The 25,357-nt window shown below is 38.2% G+C and overlaps 1 protein-coding gene across 1 annotated transcript in view; it reads right to left on the bottom strand.

Moving 5' to 3' along the window:
• Positions 1 to 25,357, bottom strand: part of LOC124605409 (RRP12-like protein) — a 135,678-nt gene that overhangs the window by 48,467 nt on the left and 61,854 nt on the right. Inside the window, exons 9-13 of the mRNA XM_047137060.1 lie at positions 23,258 to 23,422; positions 20,112 to 20,239; positions 13,824 to 13,956; positions 13,079 to 13,315; positions 10,043 to 10,269 (exon numbers count right to left, since the gene is read on the bottom strand). Of these exons, the coding sequence (XP_046993016.1) occupies positions 10,043 to 10,269; positions 13,079 to 13,315; positions 13,824 to 13,956; positions 20,112 to 20,239; positions 23,258 to 23,422 (890 nt within the window). The remainder of the gene's footprint in view (positions 1 to 10,042; positions 10,270 to 13,078; positions 13,316 to 13,823; positions 13,957 to 20,111; positions 20,240 to 23,257; positions 23,423 to 25,357) is intronic.

Genomic DNA, 25,357 nt, shown 5'->3' with positions numbered 1-25,357 from the left:
TCCGAAGAACCAGAATGCCACAATCTGCAGAAGGCAATAGAAATTATGCTCACTTTGTCGAAAGGGCAAGCAGCTGTTGAGCAAGGATTCTCTGTGAACAAAGAGTGCCTCTTCGAGAATATGAGAGAAGAATCTGTAGTGAGTAGAAAATTCACATACGACACAGTTAAGACACACAGTGGAGTCCAGCGAGTATCTGTAATGAAGTCCCTTATACACTCTGTAAGAAACTCATGAGACTGATATGCTGAAGACTTCAAGAAGCGAAATGATGATGAGTCCAGGGAAAAGGATGATCTGACTAATAGGAAGATTGTTGACACAGAAATCAGAGAGCGTAAAGAGCAGAAGGCAAAACTTAAGGGGACCACTCAAAACACTCAGACAGAGAAAGAATCTATTACAAAAAGAATCAATGCTCTTGTAAAAAGCTCCAAGTGAGCTAGTCTCCAAAGTCAATTCCTGAACTACAGTATCTGTTGTTAAACTAAAGTATTTACTCCTATATTATTTGTAGTATTGTCTAATAATAATTAAAATGTTTCTATAACAAAATGTTTTTAAAACAAATGAATATGGAAGAGTTCTTTACTTTAACCTGGTAACTCCCAAAGATGTTTAAATATACATTTCAAACAGTAACTTTCGTGATTCAAAAATGATTGGAAAATAAAACAAATTTACGAAATTAAGTATTAAAACAAAGCAAGACCAGAGCCAAAATTTAGAATGGACAAAACATTTTATGGAAACATCTCTTTTATTATTCTAAAATGAAAGAAAGTAACTGAACGTATTTTAACAATGATTAAACTGCAAGTTTTTGTATTTAAATAAAAATAATAATATAAAAAAAAAATCAGAAAAATTGTGGAATGAAAGATGCAAAAGACATACTTGTCCCGATTGAAAGCAAATTTTAGAGTGGTGAATATAGTAGCTGCATTTGATGCAGGTTTTTGCTCTAAAACTGGTCTAATTTCATTCGAGAGCAAGGTACGGTCACACCCCACTACCTAACACTTGGCTGGTGTTGCCTTCTGTTGTCTATTTATAGCATTACTTAGAAAGAAGTAGTAGCGAACATTAGAGCTGTTTGGAGAAGAAGATACAATCAGGCAAAACAAGTAGAAAAGAAGTGAGCTGGTATTACTCTAACTGCAACACATCTCTCTGCACACCAGAACACTTCAGCTTTTCCACAGAAAAGCCAACGATGTGCGACATTGCTCAATAACTCATTACACACTCTTTTTTTTTACTTTTTGCCATTGTCATTGCATAATTTTTAATCTATGAAAGAACAAAAACAAATATGAAAACTAACTTTCAAGCTTCGTCTTTTTCTTAGCGTGTGTTAGTCTTTGAGACATATCAAACATAAATGTGCCAGTAAAATTTTAAATAATGACACAAATGGCTTGTCTTCTGGGCCCACAATTTTTGATATGGCTGATCCTCAAAGTGTTAAGATTTGAAAGAGAGTTAAGCCCTTCGTGACTAAGAAATGCATTGCACATTCTTAAACTAACATAATTCATCTTGCATGGAAATTTACTTTGAAAGTAATGCTTCTTAGGCCACTTTTCATAATATTTTCCTGTGACCTGTTAGAAATGTAAACAATTGTGATGTCATGCTCATCGAATGCGTGTTTGTTGATACTAAGTACTCCACAGTCTTCGCCCTAATGGGTCAATACAAATGAAGTGGTCCAATAAAAATTAAGTTGGTTGATTGACCATTTTTAAATTGTTTAATTTTTATATGTGATTACCTTATAATTGAGAAGTTCAAAATAGTTTTTTAAAAAATTTTACCTTTCACCTTTACCAAAAGGCGGCCATTTTCGTTTCTAAGTGCGTGACAATGTTTCAGTTTAGAGACATTACCAAAAATATGTATATCTCTGCACTGGGTTAAGTTACAACATTGCAATTGTCATGATTGTTTTTAGAAAAGTGTCCTCTACAAGATTGTCTATTACACAAAATACCCTAAATTCAAAAATAGCCAGTCAAAATGACCTCCAGACTTTTGTATCCAAATTTTCAAAAAATTAGTGATTTATGAGAGTCTATTTTTTTTCCTATAGATGGATATTATACACTACTAGCCTCATATAGAGCAAGAACACTTACAAATTTTTCCTTAATTTTTTATGAATTTTTGAAATTTGAAAATTTTCATTTTTTTGTAAAGTTTGGGGTTAGTTATCTCAGGTGGGACCAAATATAAAAATGATTTTTTCACAGTTTGTACATCTACATTGTAGCAACATACTGTAAACATTTCACCACTGATATCTGACTGTGAACATAGATATGAATTTTTGAAAATGAGGAGATAATTCACATTACTCTACAACTTATCTTATGGCTGTTGCCTATTCATGTGTGATATTGGTGGGATATGATCAATTATTATTGAAGTAAGGTACTGAATTATATACCAAAAGTGGAAACATAACTGAAATTAACATTTATATTATTTTGACATACTTAAAATAAATATTTTCAATTAACATCCTTCGAGATGCGACTGTTCTAAACCTCATGGTGAATGTTACGAACACTTATTTCTTCAATACAGCTTCTGTGATATAGTGTAAGACCTCCCAGTTGCTGTGGTAAATTCAAGCACTGAAAGTTTCCTTAAAACATTTTTCATTGGTATCCAAACTTTGTCACTAGTAGATTTCGTGAATGATGTTCTTCGGCCAGCCTGATACAATGATCCTCATAAATGTCGGTTTCTGATGTTACATAGCAACGAACTAAGTTTTCTGCAATGCCAAGGAATTTGTGGAAATGCCTTGTTCCTTTCATTGCTATACAGTTTTCAAATCTGGTTTGAAGTGTTGTTTTCATATGCAGAACCACTTCTTCTTTCTTGATCAGAAAATAGTTAATTCCTTTAATATTATCCTTGCAAAAGACATACATGTCATGCATTGCAAGAATTTGGTCTGTGGTTGGTCTTTGTAGGCTGGCTTTACTTACTTCACATTTTGTTGTATCTCCTCCTCTATCACATGCCTTTTTACCATGGCAAGATGCAAAAAAGTGCCATTCAGCCTCCAACCCAAAGTCTACTTTGTGGTTGCACAGATTTGAAAAATTCTTTTAGTTCTTATACTGACTACAACTTCCATCTGGAAAGTATATCAGCTTCTCAGCCTTGGGAAAATTTTCTTTTAGGTAAGTTATTACATACTTTTGAAACACATGCACAGCCAAAGTGTTGTGCTCCAAGTAGTCACTTAGAATGCAAATTGAAGAACTGCAAACTTCATCTTTCTCATTTTTAAAGTAGATAATAAATGGATGCACTGTTGCCTGGTCACTGAGTCAGTGATACCCTTATATTGCATCCTGAATCACACACGTAAAATTTTCTGCAAAATCAGCTGGCACTATGCAATCAGTTTCATGAAGTTGTGCTTTTTTTGTCCTTCAAAAACTTACTTTGGGTTTTAGAAACATAGTGGTGACTTTTGAGTTTGTAAGTTATCAATTAAAGTTTCCAAGTAGTCTTCCTGAGATTTAACCACTGTTATCATTTCTGCCCTGTCAGTTGTGGCCCACTGTTTGAAGGTAAGCCTTTGTGAGATCTTCAGCATACTGGACAAGTGAAGTCTTGTCACTGCAGATACACCATCCACAGGCAGCCAGAATATATGGGAATGATATTTGTGTGTGGAAGGGATCACAGCTGTCAAAATGCAGATACTGTTAGTGGGCTTAATGCGGACATGGCTATGGATGGAGCAATCAGAGAGGTGGTGGGCATGATCCACGAAGATAGCACATGGGGTTGAGGAGACTGGTGAAGAAGATGGGAGAGGTGATGTTGGGGTTGTGGAGGAATGAGGATAGATGTCTTGGCCCTATGTACAGATTATTAAGATATCATCAGTGACCTGAACCAGAGCACAGGTTTGGGAGGCTAGAAAGGTTTCTCTAGACAGCCCATACACAGGTTGGCATAATGCCACATGGGTGCCCATGTCTGTGCCACAGATTTGCTCATGTACCTTCTCCCACCAATCTCCCTCTACCCATTCCAACTGAAGTAACAGCCACTCTTGTCCACCTATAGAAATGTGACCCTTGCAATGTGTGTTCAGCAGGCACAAAGTGTGTGTGTCTTCAGTAAACTAGAACATTCTTGAAGTTTTCAATCTTTTGTGTGTGCCTGCCGATGACAATGCTTCTATTTAGTGGGCTGTCTCCATTACTTTTATTTGGTGAGTTGTCTCCTTTACTCCTAAATTATTTACATTCTGCTAGAACTTCCCTTGCTATACTTTAAGGCTTTTGTCTACAATTTATGGATCTGTAAGGTACTATGTATCAAAGTGCCACACTATTTGTGCCATTAGTGATGAATTATTGGCAGAAACCATGAATTCCAACACAAAAGCTGAGAAACTGCAAACCTAAATTAGGTGTTCCATCTTAACAATATAGGCAACTACAAAAGCTATTTGAGAATGTTTTAATTTTGTTACTATTAACCCTTGAGTGGGTGCCCCCATGTATAATGGGTGACAACCACGAATAAAATTGTTTTGTACTGTTCCATTATTGCTTCACAACAGTGAGCCCTTACCTATTCCTTCAGCTAACACAGTGATAAATTGTGTTGTTATATATGAACTAATACTAACACGAATTCTTTACAGACGAATGGAAAAACTGGTAGAAGCCAACCTCGGGGAAGATCAGTTTGGATTCCGTAGAAACACTGGAACACGTGAGGCAATACTGACCTTACGACTTATCTTAGAAGAAAGATTAAGGAAAGGCAAACCTACGTTTCTAGCATTTGTAGACTTAGAGAAAGCTTTTGACAATGTTGACTGGAGTACTCTCTTTCAAATTCTAAAGGTGGCAGGGGTAAAATACAGGGAGCGAAAGGCTATTTACAATTTGTACAGAAACCAGATGGCAGTTATAAGAGTCGAGGGACATGAAAGGGAAGCAGTGGTTGGGAAGGGAGTAAGACAGGGTTGTAGCCTCTCCCCGATGTTGTTCAATCTGTATATTGAGCAAGCAGTAAAGGAAACAAAAGAAAAATTCGGAGTAGGTATTAAAATTCATGGAGAAGAAATAAAAACTTTGAGGTTCGCCGATGACATTGTAATTCTGTCAGAGACAGCAAAGGACTTGGAAGAGCAGTTGAATGGAATGGACAGTGTCTTGAAAGGAGGATATAAGATGAACATCAACAAAAGCAAAACAAGGATAATGGAATGTAGTCTAATTAAGTCGGGTGATGCTGAGGGAATTAGATTAGGAAATGAGGCACTTAAAGTAGTAAAGGAGTTTTGCTATTTGGGGAGCAAAATAACTGATGATGGTCGAAGTAGAGAGGATATAAAATGTAGGCTGGCAATGGCAAGGAAAGCGTTTCTGAAGAAGAGAAATTTGTTAACATCCATTATAGATTTAAGTGTCAGGAAGTCATTTCTGAAAGTATTCGTATGGAGTGTAGCCATGTACGGAAGTGAAACATGGACGATAAATAGTTTGGACAAGAAGAGAATAGAAGCTTTCGAAATGTGGTGCTACAGAAGAATGCTGAAGATTAGATGGGTAGATCACATAACTAATGAAGAAGTATTGAATAGGATTGGGGAGAAGAGAAGTTTGTGGCACAACTTGACCAGAAGAAGGGATCGGTTGGTAGGACATGTTCTGAGGCATCAAGGGATCACCAATTTAGTATTGGAGGGCAGCGTGGAGGGTAAAAATCGTAGAGGGAGACCAAGAGATGAATACACTAAGCAGATTCAGAAGGATGTAGGTTGCAGTAGGTACTGGGAGATGAAAAAGCTTGCACAGGATAGAGTAGCATGGAGAGCTGCATCAAACCAGTCTCAGGACTGAAGACCACAACAACAACAACAACAACATATATGAAAGAGAGCAGCCGTAATGTAAAATAAACAGTGAACTCATTGAGAAAAAAATTACGTTCTATGCAAGATAATGACCCAGATTACGAGCTAACAGCTCAATCCCACAACGTGGCAGTTGTCTATGAGATAATTAGTAATCAAATATGCAGTTGGCTGGGATCTGAAGCAACCGCGCTGTTTGATGCTTCATATGGGTCATTACTGTGAGGTAACACCTCTCCATGGCAACAGGATGATATAATGAAGGTTTATTTTATTACTGTTTAATTAAACAGTGCTTTAATTCATATAATGTAAAATCATTGTTTCACTAAACTAATATTAAAGTGTGATTTTTCTCATACATGTTTACCTTTGTAACATGAAGACAGCTATTCTTTACATGTGTACGAAGTGTGCCACAAGCCCTCGCTTGTTACAAAGAATTGTGCGCCCGCTCAAAGGTTGAAGAAGATGAACGGTTTCTGATTAACCAATAATAGAAAGGGTGACCATGATTCATGCACAGAACCAATTAGCAGCTACATGAGAATGAGAGAGGAGCATCTGAGCATGCAGAGCTAGCTGCAACGAGTTGAGGGCAAAGCAAATTCGAAATTCAACGATTGCTCCCAAGTATTCCTCCATGTTTCAGTGGCTATCATGCAAGATAGATGGCGAAAGCCATTTATTGCTTGAAAATGCTTGTGTTACATGATGAATCTGAATTATCACCAGAAGAAGGGAATGTAATTTGTGATATCTTTATTTTTCTTGTCAGTACATTTGTGGAATTAATAGACTTTCTCGGGATAGTTTACATCTATCTTCAAGAGTCTTCCAGTTCAGTTCCTTCAGTCATCTCTGCAACACACTCTCATGGATTAAACAAACCTGTGACCATTCATGCTGCCATTCTCTGTACAAGTTCAATATCCCCCATTAGTCCTACCTGGTATGTGTCCCACACACTTGAGCAATATTCAAAAACTGGTCACACAAGTGATTTGTAAACAATCTCTTCTGTAGATTGACTGCACTTTCCCAGTATTCTACCAAAAATCCAAAGTCTACCACTTGCTTTACTCATGACTGAACCTACGTAATCATTCCATTTCATATCTTTACAAATTGTTACACCCAGGTATTTGTATGAGTTGGCCGATTCCAGCAGTGTCTCATTGATATTTAGTTATAAGATACTACGTTTTTTTCATTTTGTGGAGCGCAATGTTTTACATTTCTGAACATTTAAAGCAAGTTGCCAATCTCTGTAGCATTTTAAATCTTGTAAAGACCTGACTGAATATTTATGTAGCTTCGTTCAGATAGTACTTCATTATAGATAACTGCATCATCTGTAAAAAGTGTGATTTTACTATTGTCTGCAAGATCATTAATATACAACATGAACAGCAAGGGTCCCAACACACTTCCCTGGACAACACCCGAAGTTACTTCTACATCTGACGACGACTCTCCATCCAAGATAACATGCTGCGTCCCACCTGCCAAAAAGTCCTCAACACAAATTGAGTCTTGTCCAAACAATCTCACATACAGCTTCAATTTCTATCTCGGTGGATCTGAGTTCCTTGTCTACTGCGACAAATACATCGCCTCCATTTCCCTTTGCCTATCCTTTCGATATACACTTAAATTTTCCCCAAAAATCTCACTGCTATCAATTTCAGGTTTCAACTAGCTTTCTTTACCTAGCATTATGTGGGCTTCAGTGCTTTTCCATGAGCACTTCAAACTCTGGAACTTTGTTGCGAATGCTTTGGCAGTTTACTATTAGGATTTTAATACTCTCACCTGTGGGAGGCATTTCTTTCGCTCTTACACCGATACTTCTGTGTTTCCTACAGTTATCATTATCTGAATTGGATGGAGCGTCACCTAATCTAAAAAGCCTTGTGTGCAGCCCACAAAAAGTCAGCTACCTGAGTGTCATCCTATGATCTGTAGTGCACACGTGAACCATTTAGGAGCATCCTTCACATCTGCAGCCTACCTTGACTTTTGAAATCTCTGGTTCAGTCCATCCTCTCGACTCAGAACCAAGGGGCCATGATCAGTTCTGGGGACAATGCTGCAAATTGCTCCATAGAAAAAGCATCAAATACTGATTCCAGATTGTTTAGAAGCTTTGTACATATTAGGCTGACAGTTGTGATGTCTTGTGTGGCTTTACACAAACTGAAAAATCATTTATGATATCTGTCTCCTGAATCCATCATCATTGTATTTGTTGATCCCGATTTGCCTTGAGAGTCGAAAATGAAAATGATCAGTACACACAATCATGAGGCATAAACATCAGATGAAAACATTCAGCAGTTCAAGAAGAAATCATCCAAATCCCAGAAATCATCAATAGTGGGAGCAAGTAGTTTGTTTCAAATGAAAGGAGGAGTGACAAATTCCTTAAGACTTAGGTTTCATAGTGACATCAAAATGAAGATTTCAAGTGTCTAGCACATAAAAAGGAGACTTTATTAAAGAATATGGATTTATAAAAGAAAATTTGATTTTCTCTTTTATTTGTCTCACACTACACACAGCAGTGTTATAAATTGAATTGTTAAAGGTCTGTTTGTACCCGGATCCCACTCCAGCTACTGCTGGGTCTGGGTGCTGACGAATCCTCTCCATTTGGCTCAGTCCCCCCACCACTTTTCTTCCTCCACTTGCGGCCAGGTCACACCTCTCCTTTCCACAGATACTCTCACTCCCATTTTCCACCGTGTTCTTGGGTGCCCTCTAGGCCTTCTTCCATCCATCTTTAGTTCTTCCATAACTTTGGGAAGTCTCTGCCCACACAACCTCTTAACATGCCCGCACCATCTTAATCTCTTTTTTTCGATTTCTTCTCTCATACTTTCTTGTTTAAGGTCCTTTCTAACATCAACATTCCTTCCTCTGTCCATTCTTGTTTTTCCCTTAGCTGCTCCGAGAAATTTCACTTCCCCTGCTTGCAGTCTGCTCCAGTCCCTTTCTGTCATTGTCCATGTGTCTCCTACACGGGTGACAGTAGGGAAGTAATAACTCTTATACATAAGGAGTTTTGCTTTTCCTGAAATTTCTTTATTCCAAATCACATGTTTTATTGTTTGGTAGAAATTGCCTCTCTTCCATAACCTCCTATTAATTTCGTTAGTTATTTTTCCATCACTAGATATTTCATTCCCTAAATAAGTGAAACTGTCTACCACTGTGAGAGGTTCTCCTTTCAAAGTAATATTCCCGTTGATCCCTTTTTCTCTTCCAAATACGATTACATCACTCTTATCTTTATTTATTTTTAATCCATACCTTTTCATTATTTCCTTCCACGCATCAACTTGTAACTGTACATCTACCTCTTTATCGTCCCATATTACCATATTATCTGCAAAAATCATCTTTTTGTCTTTTCCTTTTACTATATCTTTAACTGCCCTATTCATTCCCTCCATCACAGCTTTAAAAAGTCCAGGTGATAGAATACTTCCTTGTGTAAGTCCTTGTCTTATTTCGAAGTATTCACAATTCCCCAATGGTGTTCTAACTCTACAGTTGTGTCCTCTGTACACTGTCTTTATTACATTAATGTGTCCACATTCTATACATATCTTCTTCATTTCTTCCCAGGGTCTTTCCCTGTTAACTGAGTCATATGCCTTTTCCATGTCTATAAAAACCATTATCCCCTTTTGTTATGCTCCCAACTTTTTTCCATCAGTTGATGGATAGAAAATATCAGGTCGATCATGCTTCTTCCTTTCCTAAACCCATGCTGTTCTTCACTCAGCTCCTTTTTTATCTTTTCACTTATTTGATTTAGCAAAATTCTTTCAAAAATCTTTGCTGTATGACTCATAAGTGTATTCCTCTGTAGTTTTTACAAAGTCTTTTATTCCCTTTTTTGAAGATGGGGACAATTTTGTGTTATTGCTTTCAAAACACAAACTTGTTAAAGCTAATACAACAAATTACATAAGTGAGTAGAAAGTAACTGGTTGATCAGCTACTTCAGTGTAATATTTGTTTAGATAAATTACACAAATATAAATTTTTCATATACTGAAAGCAAAATAATTCTTTGAAAAACTGAATGTATATTGCAGTAATGTACAGGCTGCAGGTACTCACCTATAAGATTTCTTCTGCTGCTGGCGATCTTTGATTTGAGGTACTAACTGCTTACAATGCTCATACAGTTTAGAAAGCCTCTCAACATCCTGATATGGCAGCAATAGTCGTAGTAGGTCAAGAATGCTCTTTTTAACAAAGTCATCAGAATCTTCAGCATTCAGCTTAATGACTGCCCGGTCAAACAAGTCGTTCCGAAGAGGAGAGTCTGTTATTTCTAAATACACCTATAATCAATATCAGAAATCGATCACAACCTCACTTAATACTATTAACAGCAGAAACTGATCAGTGAACTATGTTTCGGATACCATAATGAATTTTTTTAAAGAAATCATACAAAAAGCTTAGCATCTAAAAACCAAATTAAATAAGCTATAGTCTCTACACTACTTATTAATAATAGTGCCGCAAGGACCTGAATTTACACGAGAATAAGAAGACAAAGCCATCTATGGTCACAAGTTTTGTTCTCAACATGAGAGGTGGCATTATTGCTGACAGTCTGGGTCTCTCCCAGAAGTTGTATGAAGTGACTACAAGCTAATGATTATGTGAGGAATGTCTCAATTTGTACAGTGGGTACCAATTATCTCTGCATATAGAGTTCAGAGCTCCATTCCAGATCCAACAAACATAAATCATCCATCATAAAGGTTTCTGCTTCCAAAGACTAGTAAACACCTTGTTATCTGTCAATACTTGCAAATATTCATTAACCTTTGATCTAGTTTAAATTTTCATTCCCTGGATAGTTTCTGTCATTACAGTTTTGCATCCTTCACAATCTTATCTTGTTCTTGTCATGCAAAATCTATGATTTCAATTAGTCTTGCCATTCCAAAAAGAAGCCTCAGATTCCAAAAAATTCAGATGCACGTTCTGCTTATACATGCTACATGCCTCTAAATTGCATTACTGTTTCATATGAACTAACATATGAAAGGACCTCCTGACATCAGCTAACTTTGCTTAACAGTGAATTACATTGACTTAGTAAAGATTTAAATGTGTTAAAAGAACAGTTATACAGAAGGAAAAAGTAATGAGATAATGACTGAAGACATGTGAACTGATGACAAAGCTTTGTGCGTTTTGTCTGACAAAAAATTTCAGTTATTCTAAACTAATTTTTTTCTCAGTTGCTTCCCATTTGTATACTATTTTATTTCACCTGGCAATAATTTAAAAAGTCCTAAACAGAAGAAACACAGTAGTCTGACTTGTTGCTGCACATAAAATATTAAGGATTATGTAAAAAAAAAAAAAAAAAACATTTGTATAAAATGCATATTTGAACCATCAGTTGCTTTTACTTTAAACCCAAATATCAACCAGTTTCAGTCTTGGACCATCTTCACGGATAAGAGGAGTACAGAAGAGAAGATCAGGATCTTCTCTCTAGTACTGCTCTGTGTACATTTAACATTCATATGTTTGCTTCTAAACGTCCTGTGTCATATAATGACATTCATGGCATGCACTACACATTTTAAGTAATGACTAATGTAATATGGTGACTTAAACCACTTTAACCCTTATCTGTGAAGATGGTCAAAGACTGAAACTGGTTGATATTTGGGTTAAAAATAAAAGCAGCTGATGGTTCAAACGTGCATCTTATACGTTACTTAATGGCTGTTGACGGTCACCTTCCAAAAATGTTTAAAAATTACATTTCCTTAGATACTGCAAAGTAGTATAACATAACTGGTGCCTGATTTCAGCTCATCTCAAGTCAACAGCAAACATTACTAAATTTTTATAAAAGGCTTTATGTAATTTGTGCCAACCATCTTTAGATCATCTTAAATCCACAATTAAAAGTAGTGACAATTTTGGAGGTGATGCGACTGGCTATCATTCTCTGTTGCATTGTCAAAACAATTATGAAGATATACATTAGTAACGGATGATGCCTTTATTCCTTGACATAAAATTTATCAAGTAATAATCAATATTTCACAAATTTTGAGCAATCACTTGTAGGAGATGCATCAAGTACAGGGAAAAGATTGTACAGCTGCAATAAATTAGGTTAACCATGTCAGATGACTAATTTTCGATTTAAATATGGTATAAATAGTTCTGGCAAAATGTAAATAATTCAGGAGTAAAGTCAACAAGCATTGAGTCATTGACAGAAACACAAAAAAGACACACACACACACACACACACACACACACACACACACACACACACACACGTTCATAGCCCCACATTCCTCACATACACCCCTGGGGAATTTTGTGTGTGTGTGTGTGTGTGTGTGTGTGTGTGTGTGTGTGTAATCCAGCTCTGAAAAGGCCACCTCTAACCAAAAGCTATCCAATTTTTCACTTTTTTTTGTGTGCACATCAACAATGCTACGCTTCTACCATTCAAAGAGTTGTTACCTTTACTCCCAAGTTATTTAAATTTTTTATTTATTTACATTTATGGATCAAAAATGGCATCAAGTGCCTATATCAGCTACTATTTATTCACAGCTTCATCAAACTATTCCTGAATCTTTGTGAATGCGCCTGAATCAAACAAATGTTTTAAATAAACAAGCTTTCCACTCTAAAAATTTTTAAAAAAGTGCATGTCCAGTTGCAAAATACTTAGATACATTACACGTTAATACTGTAGCACAATTAAGCTTCAAATCTTCAAATTTTCCTAATGTAATTCATTAGTGCAGCTTTCATAAAATGTTAAGTTACAATTGAAATTTGAATTGCAGACTGCATGCAGGCAGTGGTTGTCGCTTTGTATTACACAAGCTCTCCAAGATCACACTAGAAACTATGAAAAAGACATTTCTCCCTCATATTTGTAGTATTTAATTCCTTGTTTCTTCAAGAACACTATATCTCTTAGTGTAATTTGAAAAATAAATTATCTACATCAATCCTGGGATATATTTCATAAAATACTGAAATTCAACTCCACTATCACTTTGCAGTAAGCATGCAACTCACTACGAACAAGAAACAGCAATATTTATATTTCAAATTAAAATTTAAGGTGTGCAGAATACTAACACCTACCTTGATCGTTTCATATGCAGATAGTCTGTGGCCATCTTCATCAGATCCTTTAGCTTTAATAGTATACAGATTAAAGAGAATTGGAAGAAAATTTTTTGCAAATCTTGACAATTCTGCCAGATCTTCCTCATTATTCATTTCTTTACTTCCAGAAATCAATTTCCTCAATGATGCCATGACAGAAAGACGTAGGTCCTTGCGTTCATTAATTGCCGTACCCAGGATTCTTGCAATGCTCTGACAAATAAATATTGTTGGCAATGATCAGCACTCAATACCATCATATAAACTGATTGTCACTATATGTAGGCAACAAGTAATAACCAGAAATATAGTTTAAGAATAACTGATTCTTTTATGAAGTAAAATTGTAATGTAACACTACGATCTGACTGAAATCTAGGACATTCTAAAGGAAATTACACTGGAGTTGCTAATTTTGCAAGAGAAGCATATCTAGGAACATTGATCAGGTGTGCTTAAAGCAAACTACATAATTAATTAAAGAATGGTACTTGATTACATACTAATACACAATGATGTTACTGCAGCACATGGCGCAGGAAAAAAATCTCAGAACCAGAGTGTGATCCTGCACCTTTGGATTTGTTGTTTGATACTTACCCACTCAGACACTGAACATAATGCAGAGTGTTTTATTTGGACAGTAAAGTTACACTAATTATTTCAACAGGTAGTATAATCATGCTAGAAAGGGAACTGCTGTATTACGGAAAAGACTAACCTTGAAATTCTCTTTTATGTCAGATGGTCTGTTACAGAAGCCAGGTAAAAGGGCCCAAATCTGTGATTGCAGCAGGTCATAACTGTGAGCACCAACCATGTCATTTAGCTTCTCACACTCAACAGATTTTTCCCTATGAAAAAATCATACATATGAAGTTATCACTTTAATGCCATTATTGGTTTTGAGAGGACAAAAATAATCTTCAATGTGCAGTGGGGAGTTTATTTGAGTCCGTCATGAGTAACAAATGAGTAACATGATGAGCTATTCATTTTCTATAATACCTCAAATAAACAGTATAAACTGTAGCTGAATTAATTATTAACATAATGGCAGTTTTTGTAATTCTTGTTGCATAAGTCATACTTGATTACTGCAATAAATCGTGTAGAAATGGCAATGCCCCATACAGTGAAAAAGTAACTTACATGAAAATAAGCAAAAAATTTTACTTAGTTGACATTACGAAAGGAAAGAAATTTTATGGCCAGATTAATCAGTGCTCATCTGAAAAGATAATAATTAAAGACTTGCTGTTATGAGAGGAAATCCAAGTACTTTTGACCAAGGTCACATAGCACTGTAGTAACTATTACAGTTTATAAATCCCACTGTGATTGCTTACAGTGCATCCCCCCTCCCTCCAGTCAGAATTTTTTTTTTTTTTTTCTATCACTGAAGAGAACAGCAAAAGTGTAAATTCTTATGGGACCATAATGACTACTGAGCACTTAAGCTGAACACTTAACTCTCTCAATAATGTAACTTCATTCTATCCAATAAATGCCAGATACTGTATACTTGTCTTCCAATTCCATTATGAAAAGGAATGTCGCTACTCACCACATAGCAGAGACACTGAGTCGCAGATAGGCACAAACAAAAGGCTGTCACAAAAAAAGCTTTCGACCATAAGGCCATCGCAGATAGGCACAACAAAAAGGCCGTCACAAAAAAAGCTTTCGACCATACGGCCTTCGTCAACAATGGATCACACACACACACACACACACACACACACACACACACACACACACTGCAATCTCAGGCAACTGCAAGCAGCAGCACCAGTGCAAGATGGGAGTGGCGACTGGGTGGGGGTAAGGAGGTGGCTGGGTTGGGGAGGGGAGGAGAGGGATAGTATGATGGGGGTGGAGGACAGTGAAGTGCTGCAGGTTAGACAGAGGGCAAGAGAAAGGTGGGGAGGGGGTGGGGAAGTAGGGGAAAAGGAGAGAAGTAAGAAGACTGGATGTGACGGTGGAATGACAGCTGTGTAGTGCTGGAATGGGAACAGGGAAGGGGCTGGATGGGTGAGGACAGTGACTAACGAAGGTTGAGGCCTGGAGGGTTACGGGAACGTAGGATGTATTGGAGGGAAACCTGCGCAACTCAGAAGAGCTGGTGTTGGTGAGAAGGATCCATATGGCACAGGCTGTGAAGCAGTCATTGAAATGAAGGATGTCATGTTGGCAGCGTGTTCAGCAACAGGGTGGTCCACTTGTTTCGTGTCCACAGTTTGTTGGTGGCCATTCATGCGGTTTGTTGGTTGTCACGCCCACATAGAATGCAGCACAGTGGTTGCAGCTTAGCTTGTAGATCACATGACTAGTTTCGCAGGTAGCTCTGCCTTTGATGGGGTAGGTGAAGTTAGTGACTGGAATGAAGTAGGTGGTGGTGGGAGGATGTATGGGACAGGTCTCACATCTTCTAGTACAGGGGTATGAGCCATGAGGTAGGGGGTTGGGGGCAGGGATTGTGTAAGGATGGACAAGTATATTGTGTAGGTTTGGTGGACGGCAGAATACCACTGTGGGAGGGGTGGAAAGTGTAGTGGGCAGGACATTTCTCAATTCAGGGCACAGCGAGAGGGAGTCGAAACCCTGGTGGAGAACATAATTCAGTTGCCCCAGTCCGGAGTGGTACTGAGTTATGAGGGGAAGCCTCCTCTGTGGCCGGACAGTGGGGCTTTAGAAGGTGGTGGGACACTGGAAAGATAAGACATGGGAGATCTGTTTTTGTACAAGGTTGGGAAGGCTTCAGTGAGACCCTCATTGTATTTTGAGAGGGACCATTTGTCACTGCAAATGTGACGACCACAGGTGGATAGGCTGTACAGAAGGGACTTCTTAGTATGGAAAGGGTGGTAGCTGTTGAAGTGGAGGTATTGCTGGTAGTTAGTAGGTTTGATATGGATTTTACAGTTTTACAGACTATACTGCAACTTGTGTTCAAATCGTACATCAGTTTCTCCATATCACATGAATAACATCCAAAGTATTTTTTTTTCTTTCAATGAAATATAATGTTTTCATCCAATAAAATTACATTTTCGATTTATATGATTTAAATTTCATGAAGAGTAATCTACGTTTTCAAGGTACTAATTTGTATCACCTCAGACAAGGTACTTTATTAGCTCACTTTTTTTAACATTCCGAACAATATAATTAGTCTGCATATAAATATTTCCAGCACAAGTGATCTGTACAAAGTGCAAACTGTAAGTGTCTCCTAGGGACATTAACCTCTTTCACCAATTTTTTATTTTAAGAGGGTCACACAGACTTAGAGCAGACCAAATAGACATGTGCTAAGGAGAAACTCACAATAATGTAGCAACCAAGAATACAAATTTACAACACGTAATAGACCCAAAAGAAATACATAACTCTCTCTCTCTCTCTCTCTTCTCTCTCTCTCTCTCTCTCTCTCACACACACACACACACACACACACACACACACACACACACACACACACACACACGTCTTTTCATTAGTAGTGCATAGGCTCACTGACTACCTGGATACTGTCACATACCTACAATGAAAATAACTTAGAAATGGAAAATGGATGTAAGGACCAGAAATTTTACATAAACATATCTGGACTGTCTTTAATCATTACTCCGATGATTCTCAGTTGTCATCACTCAATTCCTTTTTGCTACTCTCTTTATGAAGAGCTCCATCTTCTGTGTCATCAAGCACATTAGAGAAACAGCATTTTCTTAAATGCATGTTGGACAATTTTATTCGGGGTACATTTCCAAGATTGGTCAGTCCACTCACACACTTGAGACAAGCTTGCACGCTCAACACATCCTGCTGGCATTGACTGCCTATCCCTTTCATTAGCCAATGTGTGTACATATTTTTAACTTTGTCCTTAAATTGTTTGTTTAAAACAACAACTAATAGCTGTAAAATTGATGTCATCCCTCCTGGAATGGGAGCCAAGTCTGTTCTACCCTCTAGTAATTATCTCTTTACAACCAGAGCAGTATGATTTGTGTGCAAATCTAGTACAACCATGTTTGGCAAACCTAGCAAGGGCCCACGACAACGTTGCCATATAAGTTTAACCCAGTCCAATACCATGTCCTCTGCGAACCAGACACATACAAAAATGCTTTTTGGAAAAACCTCAGACTTAGGTAACATCTTATGTGTAAAAACAATGAATGGTGACATTTTATGGACATCAGCTGTACAAGGAACCATGACAGACATGTTCTGCTTTTCACAACTCGCAAACAGCGTATTGACATCTTTTTTCCCTTTCATTTCTACCACATAATTTTTGGCATATCAAAATACACTACTGTTTGGTCTGCAATACCTATCTGATGAAGAATGTAATTATTTTTGGCATGCTATTTGATTAAGAAATGCGGCGAGATTTTCCTCATGGTTTCCTGGCAGCTTCTCCGAAGAGAAAATCCCAAACACTTCATGAAACAAGCAACCCAATTGCAGCTTCTTTGAAATCTTTTGCTGTTGAGCACCATCATGTGCTTTAGCGTGAATAACTTCTGCATCCATGGGTAAGCACTTCTGTCATTGCTCCCTAACAAAATCATTCAGTACAACTTATAATCTATAACAATGGCCACACTTTCACCCAAATTTTTTTTTCTATTGCTGGAACAACCTAAAATTTGTTTCTTTTGCCGATTGCACTGTCTCACATTATTCTCGTCAATCCTATACCACTGACCTGCATCATGTTTTGATGTTTTCTCAGTGAGAGAAATCAGTTCTCTTTTCAACTTCATCATGGTAGATTAAAACCTGGCACTTCAGCAAAGTACTAAAGTAGAATGAAACAAAGATGAAATCTGAATGCACCCTTTGGAAATGTTGTAATGAGTATTGCTCTCAGCAGCCTAGGGGCCAGTGGAAGAAACAGAAATGAATTTACAGGAGGGGGAGTGCAGCACAAAAGTTTCATCCACTGCATGCAGGGCAGATAACATATGATTCATACTGATCATCTGCTATGGTAGAGATCTCTCATGGAAGTAATAAGATTTTGTAAAAGCTCATTTGTAAGGATGTTCATGTTCAAATGTGGAATTTATTTGTACTTGTGAATAAGAAATTAAATTAAGGCAGTGAAACACAAATATTGGCAGCATTGAGAAATGGTTTGATGTACATTGACACATACTGACAGCTTCTGAATGGAGCTGGAGCTGTCACAATGTAAAACTGAGCTTATCACGCTTTCCAACTTTTGTAAGCTTCTTAAAAACATCCCTAAAATAATTCCTTGCAGTGGCTTCTAGCAGCATTTTTCAGAACTTCCTTAGGCTTTGTACCTGAATCTAAGATGCAGGCACATTTTTGGACCACGAAAATCACAAAAAAAGGTCAGCTTGCATGAAACCAAGGACATAGTGCACATACACTGAAGCGATAACAGTCATGGGAGACCTCCTACTATAGTGCTGGACCTCCTTTTGCCCGGCGTAATGCAGAAACTGCACATGATGTGGAATTGTTGGAAGTCCCCTGCAGAAGTATTGGACCATGTTGCCTCTATAGCTGTTCGAAAATGTTGCCGGTGTAGGATTTTGTGCGCAAACTGGCCTCTCAATTATGTCCCGTAGATGTTCCGTGGGAGTCATGTTGGGCAACTGGGTGGCCAAATCATTTTCTTGAGTGATTCAAAGTGTTCAACCCGATGAAGAACAATTCAAGCCTAGTGACATGACACCACTGTTTGGGAACATTAAGTCCATCAAAGGCTGCAAATTGTCTTTAAGTAGCTGATCATAACCATTTCCAGTCAATGATTGGTTCAGTTGAACCAGAGGACCTGTCTATTCCACACAAACACAGCCCACAGCATTATGGAGCCACCACCAGCTTGCACTGTGCCTTGTTGACAACTGGTGTCTATGGCTTTGAGGGGCCTGTGCCACAATCGTACTATCAGCTCTTACCAACAGAAATCCAGACTCATCTGACAAGGCAATAATTTTCTAGTCATCTAGGGTCCAACTGGCATGGCCATGAGCCCAGGAGACACACTGAAGGCAATGTTGCGCTGTTGGTAAAGGCACTCTTGTCGGTCGTCTGCTGCCATAGCCCATTAATGCCAAATTTCACTGCACTGTACTAACGGCTACATTAGTCGTATGTCTCAGGTTGATTTCTGCAGTGATTTCATGTAGTGTTGCTTACCTGTTAGCACTGACAACTCTACACAAACATTGCTGCTCTCAGTCGTTAAGTGAAGGCTGTTGGCCACTGCATTGTCCGTGGTGAGGGGTAATCCCTGAAATTTGTATTCTCTGCACACTCCTGACACTGTGAATCTTGGAATGTTGAATTCCCTAATGATTTGCAAAATGGAATGTCCCATTTGTCTAGCTCCAACTACCATTCACCATTCCACATTCAGTCTGTTAATACCTGTCATGTGGCCATAATCATGTCAGACACCTTTTTACATGACTCACCTGCGTACAAATGACAGTTCCACCAATGCATTTCTCTTTTATACCTTGTGGTTGTGATACTGCCATCACCTGTATTTGTGCATATTGCTATTCCATTACTTTTGTCACTTTAGTGTACAGATCAATGAATATTACACTATCTTACTAAGTATGGTTCTTAGACATCTACTACATTAAGTTTCTCTTTATGTGTCATGAAGATGTGCTTCAAGTATGGGTTTTTGATGAGTAAAAGTATTGTAAAGAAGAAGATGAAGAATTGATTCTGAAATCAATAACCTTTTATCGAAAAATGAAACAGATTTTCATTTTATTATGCCATTAAAGAGCCAGAAACAGAAGCTTATATGTCTATGTGCAGCAAACAACAAATTATGATGTGGATGTGTGTATTTTGCTAAGTTCTATGAATGTTTGATTACATCTAATTGCAGGAAAATTTTTAAAGCAAGACAGAGATTTTAATTCTTTTTAATGCTCTAATTTTTCAGCTTTATCACTTTATACAGCATTGGTAATTAACTTTTAAAACAAACCTGCATCTTGACGCCAATGGAAGAAAAAACTGCACAAAGTATCGAAGCTCAGCATTCTGAATATTATCTCTTAAAACTGGAAGAAGCCAACTGCGTTTAAAGTCATACGTTCTCTCTTCACCAACAAGCTGCAAAACAATAAAATGTTTATATTCATACTTTTAAATTGCAGAAATAAAGAATTATACAGCAATTGCACCTATTTTCTCAAAGATGAGATGATTTACCGAACGAAAGCGCTGGCAGGTCGATAGACACACAAACAAACAAACACAAACATACACACAAAATTCAAGCTTTCGCAACAAACTGTTGCCTCATCAGGAAAGAGGGAAGGAGAGGGGAAGACGAAAGGAAGTGGGTTTTAAGGGAGAGGGTAAGGAGTCATTCCAATCCCGGGAGCGGAAAGACTTACCTTGTCTGCTTGTGTCTGTACGTGTGGATGGATATGTGCGTGTGTGCGAGTGTATACCTGTCCTTTTTTCCCCCTAAGGTAAGTCTTTCCGCTCCCGGGATTGGAATGACTCCTTACCCTCTCCCTTAAAACCCACTTCCTTTCGTCTTCCCCTCTCCTTCCCTCTTTCCTGATGAGGCAACAGTTTGTTGCGAAAGCTTGAATTTTGTGTGTATGTTTGTGTTTGTTTGTGTGTCTATCGACCTGCCAGCGCTTTCGTTCGGTAAGTCACCTCATCTTTGTTTTTATATATAATTTTTCCCATGTGGAATGTTTCCCTCTATTTTTTATATATATATATATATATATATATATATATATATATATATATATATATATATATATATATATATATAACTTTACGAGTTAGTTATCAGAGTGTTTACTGTCTACCTATTTTTCTTTATACTATTTACCTTTCATCTAATTTCTTTTGTACACTCTCTCCCCAGGCAAACAGCTGCCAACAGCTTAAGAGAACAATGCAGGAGGTAATGAACTACACCAAAGAAACTGATTATTTTCTTCCTGCCTGTTTTTAACTGCGAGAAAGAGGAGAGAGAAAGAAAAGAAAGAAAGAACGAAGAAAGCATAGGATGAAGCAGGACTTTTGTTCTGATCACACACCACACACATGCTTCTGGGTGTTCTGCCGAGTTCTTCCCCCCCCTCCCCCCCCCCCCCCTCTCTCTCTCCATTTTATGCACAACATTTAGGCAACCAACCCAGCCGTCTTCTTCAGATGCTGCGAGTTTTGCTGTTATGTGTACCTGCAGCCCAATCAGTCTGCTTTAAGTGCAGGCAGGTCAGTTGTCAAAATATTGGGTATATAATAGCAAAAACAACTTAGCAGAACACCTAGAAGCACACACTTAATTAATCACACTAAGAAAATGTGAGAAATCACCAACTGCTTCTAAACTTTTGTTTCTTCCCACAGTAGCATGACAGTTAAGTAGCAAAGAAAAGGGTGGTCCATGACTAAGGCTAATATTTTTAATGTGTTTCCTGATGGAATTTCCTCCTCAATCCACAGGACAGCAACCCAATGTGTAAATACAGCGATGAATACATAACAACTCTCTCTAAAACTGCAGTGGCATGGACACACTTTTCAGTAACATTTGCACCAAGAACTGACAGCCCACACTTGTGGTCTCCAGTTGGATACCATGCTTAAAAGTCCGGGCCTGGTTAGGCACAAAGTGTAAACTGAGAGCAGTGTGGGTATGTTACAGAGGTAATACTGCATCTCTTCCCACATTTCAGCGAAACAGTGTTGGACCCAAGGCCAAGATGAGTATGTGTGCAAGTGAATTGTATACTGATGTCCAAATGTGGAATTTATCCAGTAACTTCAGCTTTAAATAACAATTGTCAGTAGTTCACTATCAAAATCTGCACATATTCGTTTTTACTTGTTCAACTCACTGTGCTGCTGTAACATGGTGTAACAACACTGTACTCTATCAAGAGTGATGTTCATCACGTTAATCAATCTGACATCATTATCACTCACTATATAACTGGGAATACACACACACACACACACACACACACACACACACACAAAATGGATGTAACGTATTTTCTACACTTGATCCTTCATTAATTTGTAATGTACCACAACAAAAACATTTTAAAGGAATATCAACAATATTATGAAAAGGACAGATACAGAAGAGACATTGAGTTGTGGACATGCATAACAAAAGGCAGCTATACATTTGAGCTTTGGCCAAAAGGCCTCCTGCTGAAGTCAAAAACATGCACAACTCACACATATGACTATTGTGCCTGGCCACTGAGGCTGGACTCACCAGGAATTTAAATGAATATCATATAGCACGAGAGTTGCCCAGAAACTAATGCACTGTTCTCTCCCCCCCCCCCCCCCTCCCCCCCCCCCCCCAGTCGAAAACAACGCTGCAAATGTGAAACGTTACGTATGTATTATTTGAAGTCTCCTGATGGAGGACGTCACTTCCGACAGGTAGTGTAGCTGCAAGGCAGTTTCAAAATGGTGTCTGTAGGTGATGTACATTTCAAGCAACATGCCAGCAATGAATTTCTCACTATATACAGAGAAACTGTGGGGAATATTCACAAATGCTTGTGCAAAGTCTATAGAGCATCTGCTCTTGACAGAAGTACAATTGGTCTCAGGGCAAAGAGGGTGAAGTCATCAGAAGGTGGTTCAGCAGAGCCCCCTCCGACTTCCACTTGTTTGGGCCATTAAAGGTTGCCCTTTGTGGAAGACATTTTGAGGATGATGAGGTGGTGGTGATTCACACACTGAACCACTGGCTCCACCACCACCACAAGGATTGGTACCAATAGGGTGAACACACCCTTGTTTCGCACTGGAGGAAGGCCACAGAATGGGATGGAGATTATGTAGAAAAATAGGGTGTGTAGATAAAACACCATTCATTCATAAGGATCGTTTTAAGAAATACCAAATTAAGGTAAACCTGAAGATGCCTAAATAAGGTGAAACGCGTAGTTGAAAAATAAAAAAAATAAAATTGCAACCAAGACTGTTTTTAACCAATATTCATTCATATGTGTAATTCTCATTATGTTCAATAAAGAATTGTTGAAGAGAAAAAAAAATGTGGTTACTTTCTGGGTAACCCTCACATTTAAGTAATGCTACAACTTTTCTTTTAAAAGTATACCAAAACATTACCTCTAATGGAATTGCACTGAGGACTGTTCTGGGTCCCAAAGAGCGAATTGCCTTTCCAACAGCATACTCCAATTCTCGGGAATAAGAAAATTGGTGAGAGTCACGTAAATCACCCAGTATCTTCAATGAAGGTAGAAAGAGTTTATAATCCTTTTCTAATGCTACCTGCAAAGAAAAAACAAAACATTTGAACTATTAATGACAAGCAATAAAACAGTTCAGAAGGCTTTGTTCTACAGATGAAACAAGAGTATCAATAACAAACCATCGGGCACATTATTTTATTTTATTTTTATTTTGTGTGTGTGTGTGTGTGTGTGTGTGTGTGTGTGTGTGTAGGCAGAGAAATACATTCTTTACTGCCCAATGATACTTAGCAGGATGGCGTTAAATTCATATTCTTTGAATTACACTGTACCACATGTCTACCTTGTGAGTTAGCATAACAATCAATCTGCTGGATGGAAACTGTATATATGGACACAACATATTGTGCTAACTAATATGATTTTTTTCTTCATGCTGCTTGTGCTTGCATCATGTTAGGGTCAGCAGAGGGAAAGCCTTTGGAAACGTATTGAGTACTGCTGTGCAGGGATACACTGCTGATAGCCAGCGGCCCGGAGAATAATTCTCTTCCTACTTCTGACCTTCAATTAACTTTTTTTGTTTGGTTAAAAACATTAACTTTTAAAATAATTTATTACCTGAACTTTGTTTCAAACAGCAGATTGATTTAACAGCTTGTTATTTATTAAGAAAGCGATTCAAATAATTATCCCAAGTTGTTAGTAAAGGAATTATTATTGCAAGAGAGGAAACAAAGAAGAGTGTTTTTTCAAATGGTTTTGAAGAAATAAGTATTCAACTTGCAAAGGTAAGAGCATTTTACAATATGTTTATCTTGGTTTAACATTTTTTTCCCCCACAGCTGAATCAAAAACAGTACAAGATATATTAACATTAAATTGGAATATGTAGATAACAGTCTCAACATTCACTATAAGGTTGATAGCCTTTCTAAACCTTAATGAATGGAAGTTTGATTGCTGCAAATCTTAACTACATAAATCTAAAGACTAAAAATATGTTGATTACAGTGTAATTTTATTACATTAAAGGGCATTGATATAACATGTTGTTTCTTTTTAAGACTGTTACTGTCCACTGGGGACCGAACCGCACAATAACACTGGGTTCGGTGTGGGGGAGCGGTGGGGTGAATGGACTGCTATAGCCTGTTGTGGGGTTGTGAACTGCTGAGCGCTATGGTAGGGACAAAGCCTCTCCATCATTTCTAGGTCCCTGGTACAATACACAACACACACACACACACACACACACACACACACACACACACACACACAAGACCACAGTCTCTGGTAGCTGAAGCCACATTGTGAGCACCAGTGCATCACAGGAGAGGCAATTGGGTGGTGGGGGTAAGGAGGAGGCTAACCTGGGGAGGGGGAGGAATACCAGGGCAGGGGTAGGGGACAGTAAAGTGCTGCTTGTGGTAGCATACAGTGATGAGGTGGAGATAGGGTAGGGCAGCCACATGCAGTTGGGAGGTTAGACAGAGGTGGTGGGGGTTAACGGAAAAGAAGAGAAGTAAAAAGACTGTGGGTGCATTGGTGGAATAGAGGGCTGTGTTGTGCTGGAATGGGAACAGGAAAGGGACAATGATGAAAGTTGAGTACAGGAGCATTACAGGAATGTAGGATATAATGCAGGGAGAGTTCCCACATGCACAATTCAGAATAGCTGGTGTTGGTGCGAAGGATCCAGATGGTACAGGTTGTGAAGCATTCATTGAAAAGAAGGATGTCATGTTTGGCACCGTGTTCAGCAACAGGGTGGTCCCCTAGTTTCTTGGCCACAATTTGTAGGTGGCCATTCATGCAGACAGACAGCTTGTTGGTTATCATGCCCATGTAGGATGACGCACAGTGGTTGTGGCTTAGCTTGCAGATCACATGACTGGTTGCACAGGTAGCCCTGCCTTTGATGGGATTGGTGATGTTTGTGGCTGGACTAGAGTAGGTGGTGGTGGGAGGATGTATGGGACAGTTCTTGTATCTAGATCTATTACAGGGATAT

This window comes from Schistocerca americana, chromosome 3 (assembly GCF_021461395.2).
Source record: "Schistocerca americana isolate TAMUIC-IGC-003095 chromosome 3, iqSchAmer2.1, whole genome shotgun sequence".
Lineage (NCBI taxonomy): Eukaryota > Metazoa > Arthropoda > Insecta > Orthoptera > Acrididae > Schistocerca > Schistocerca americana.
Note: the sequence above shows the minus strand (reverse complement) of the source record. Positions and strands in the feature narration are given on the sequence as shown.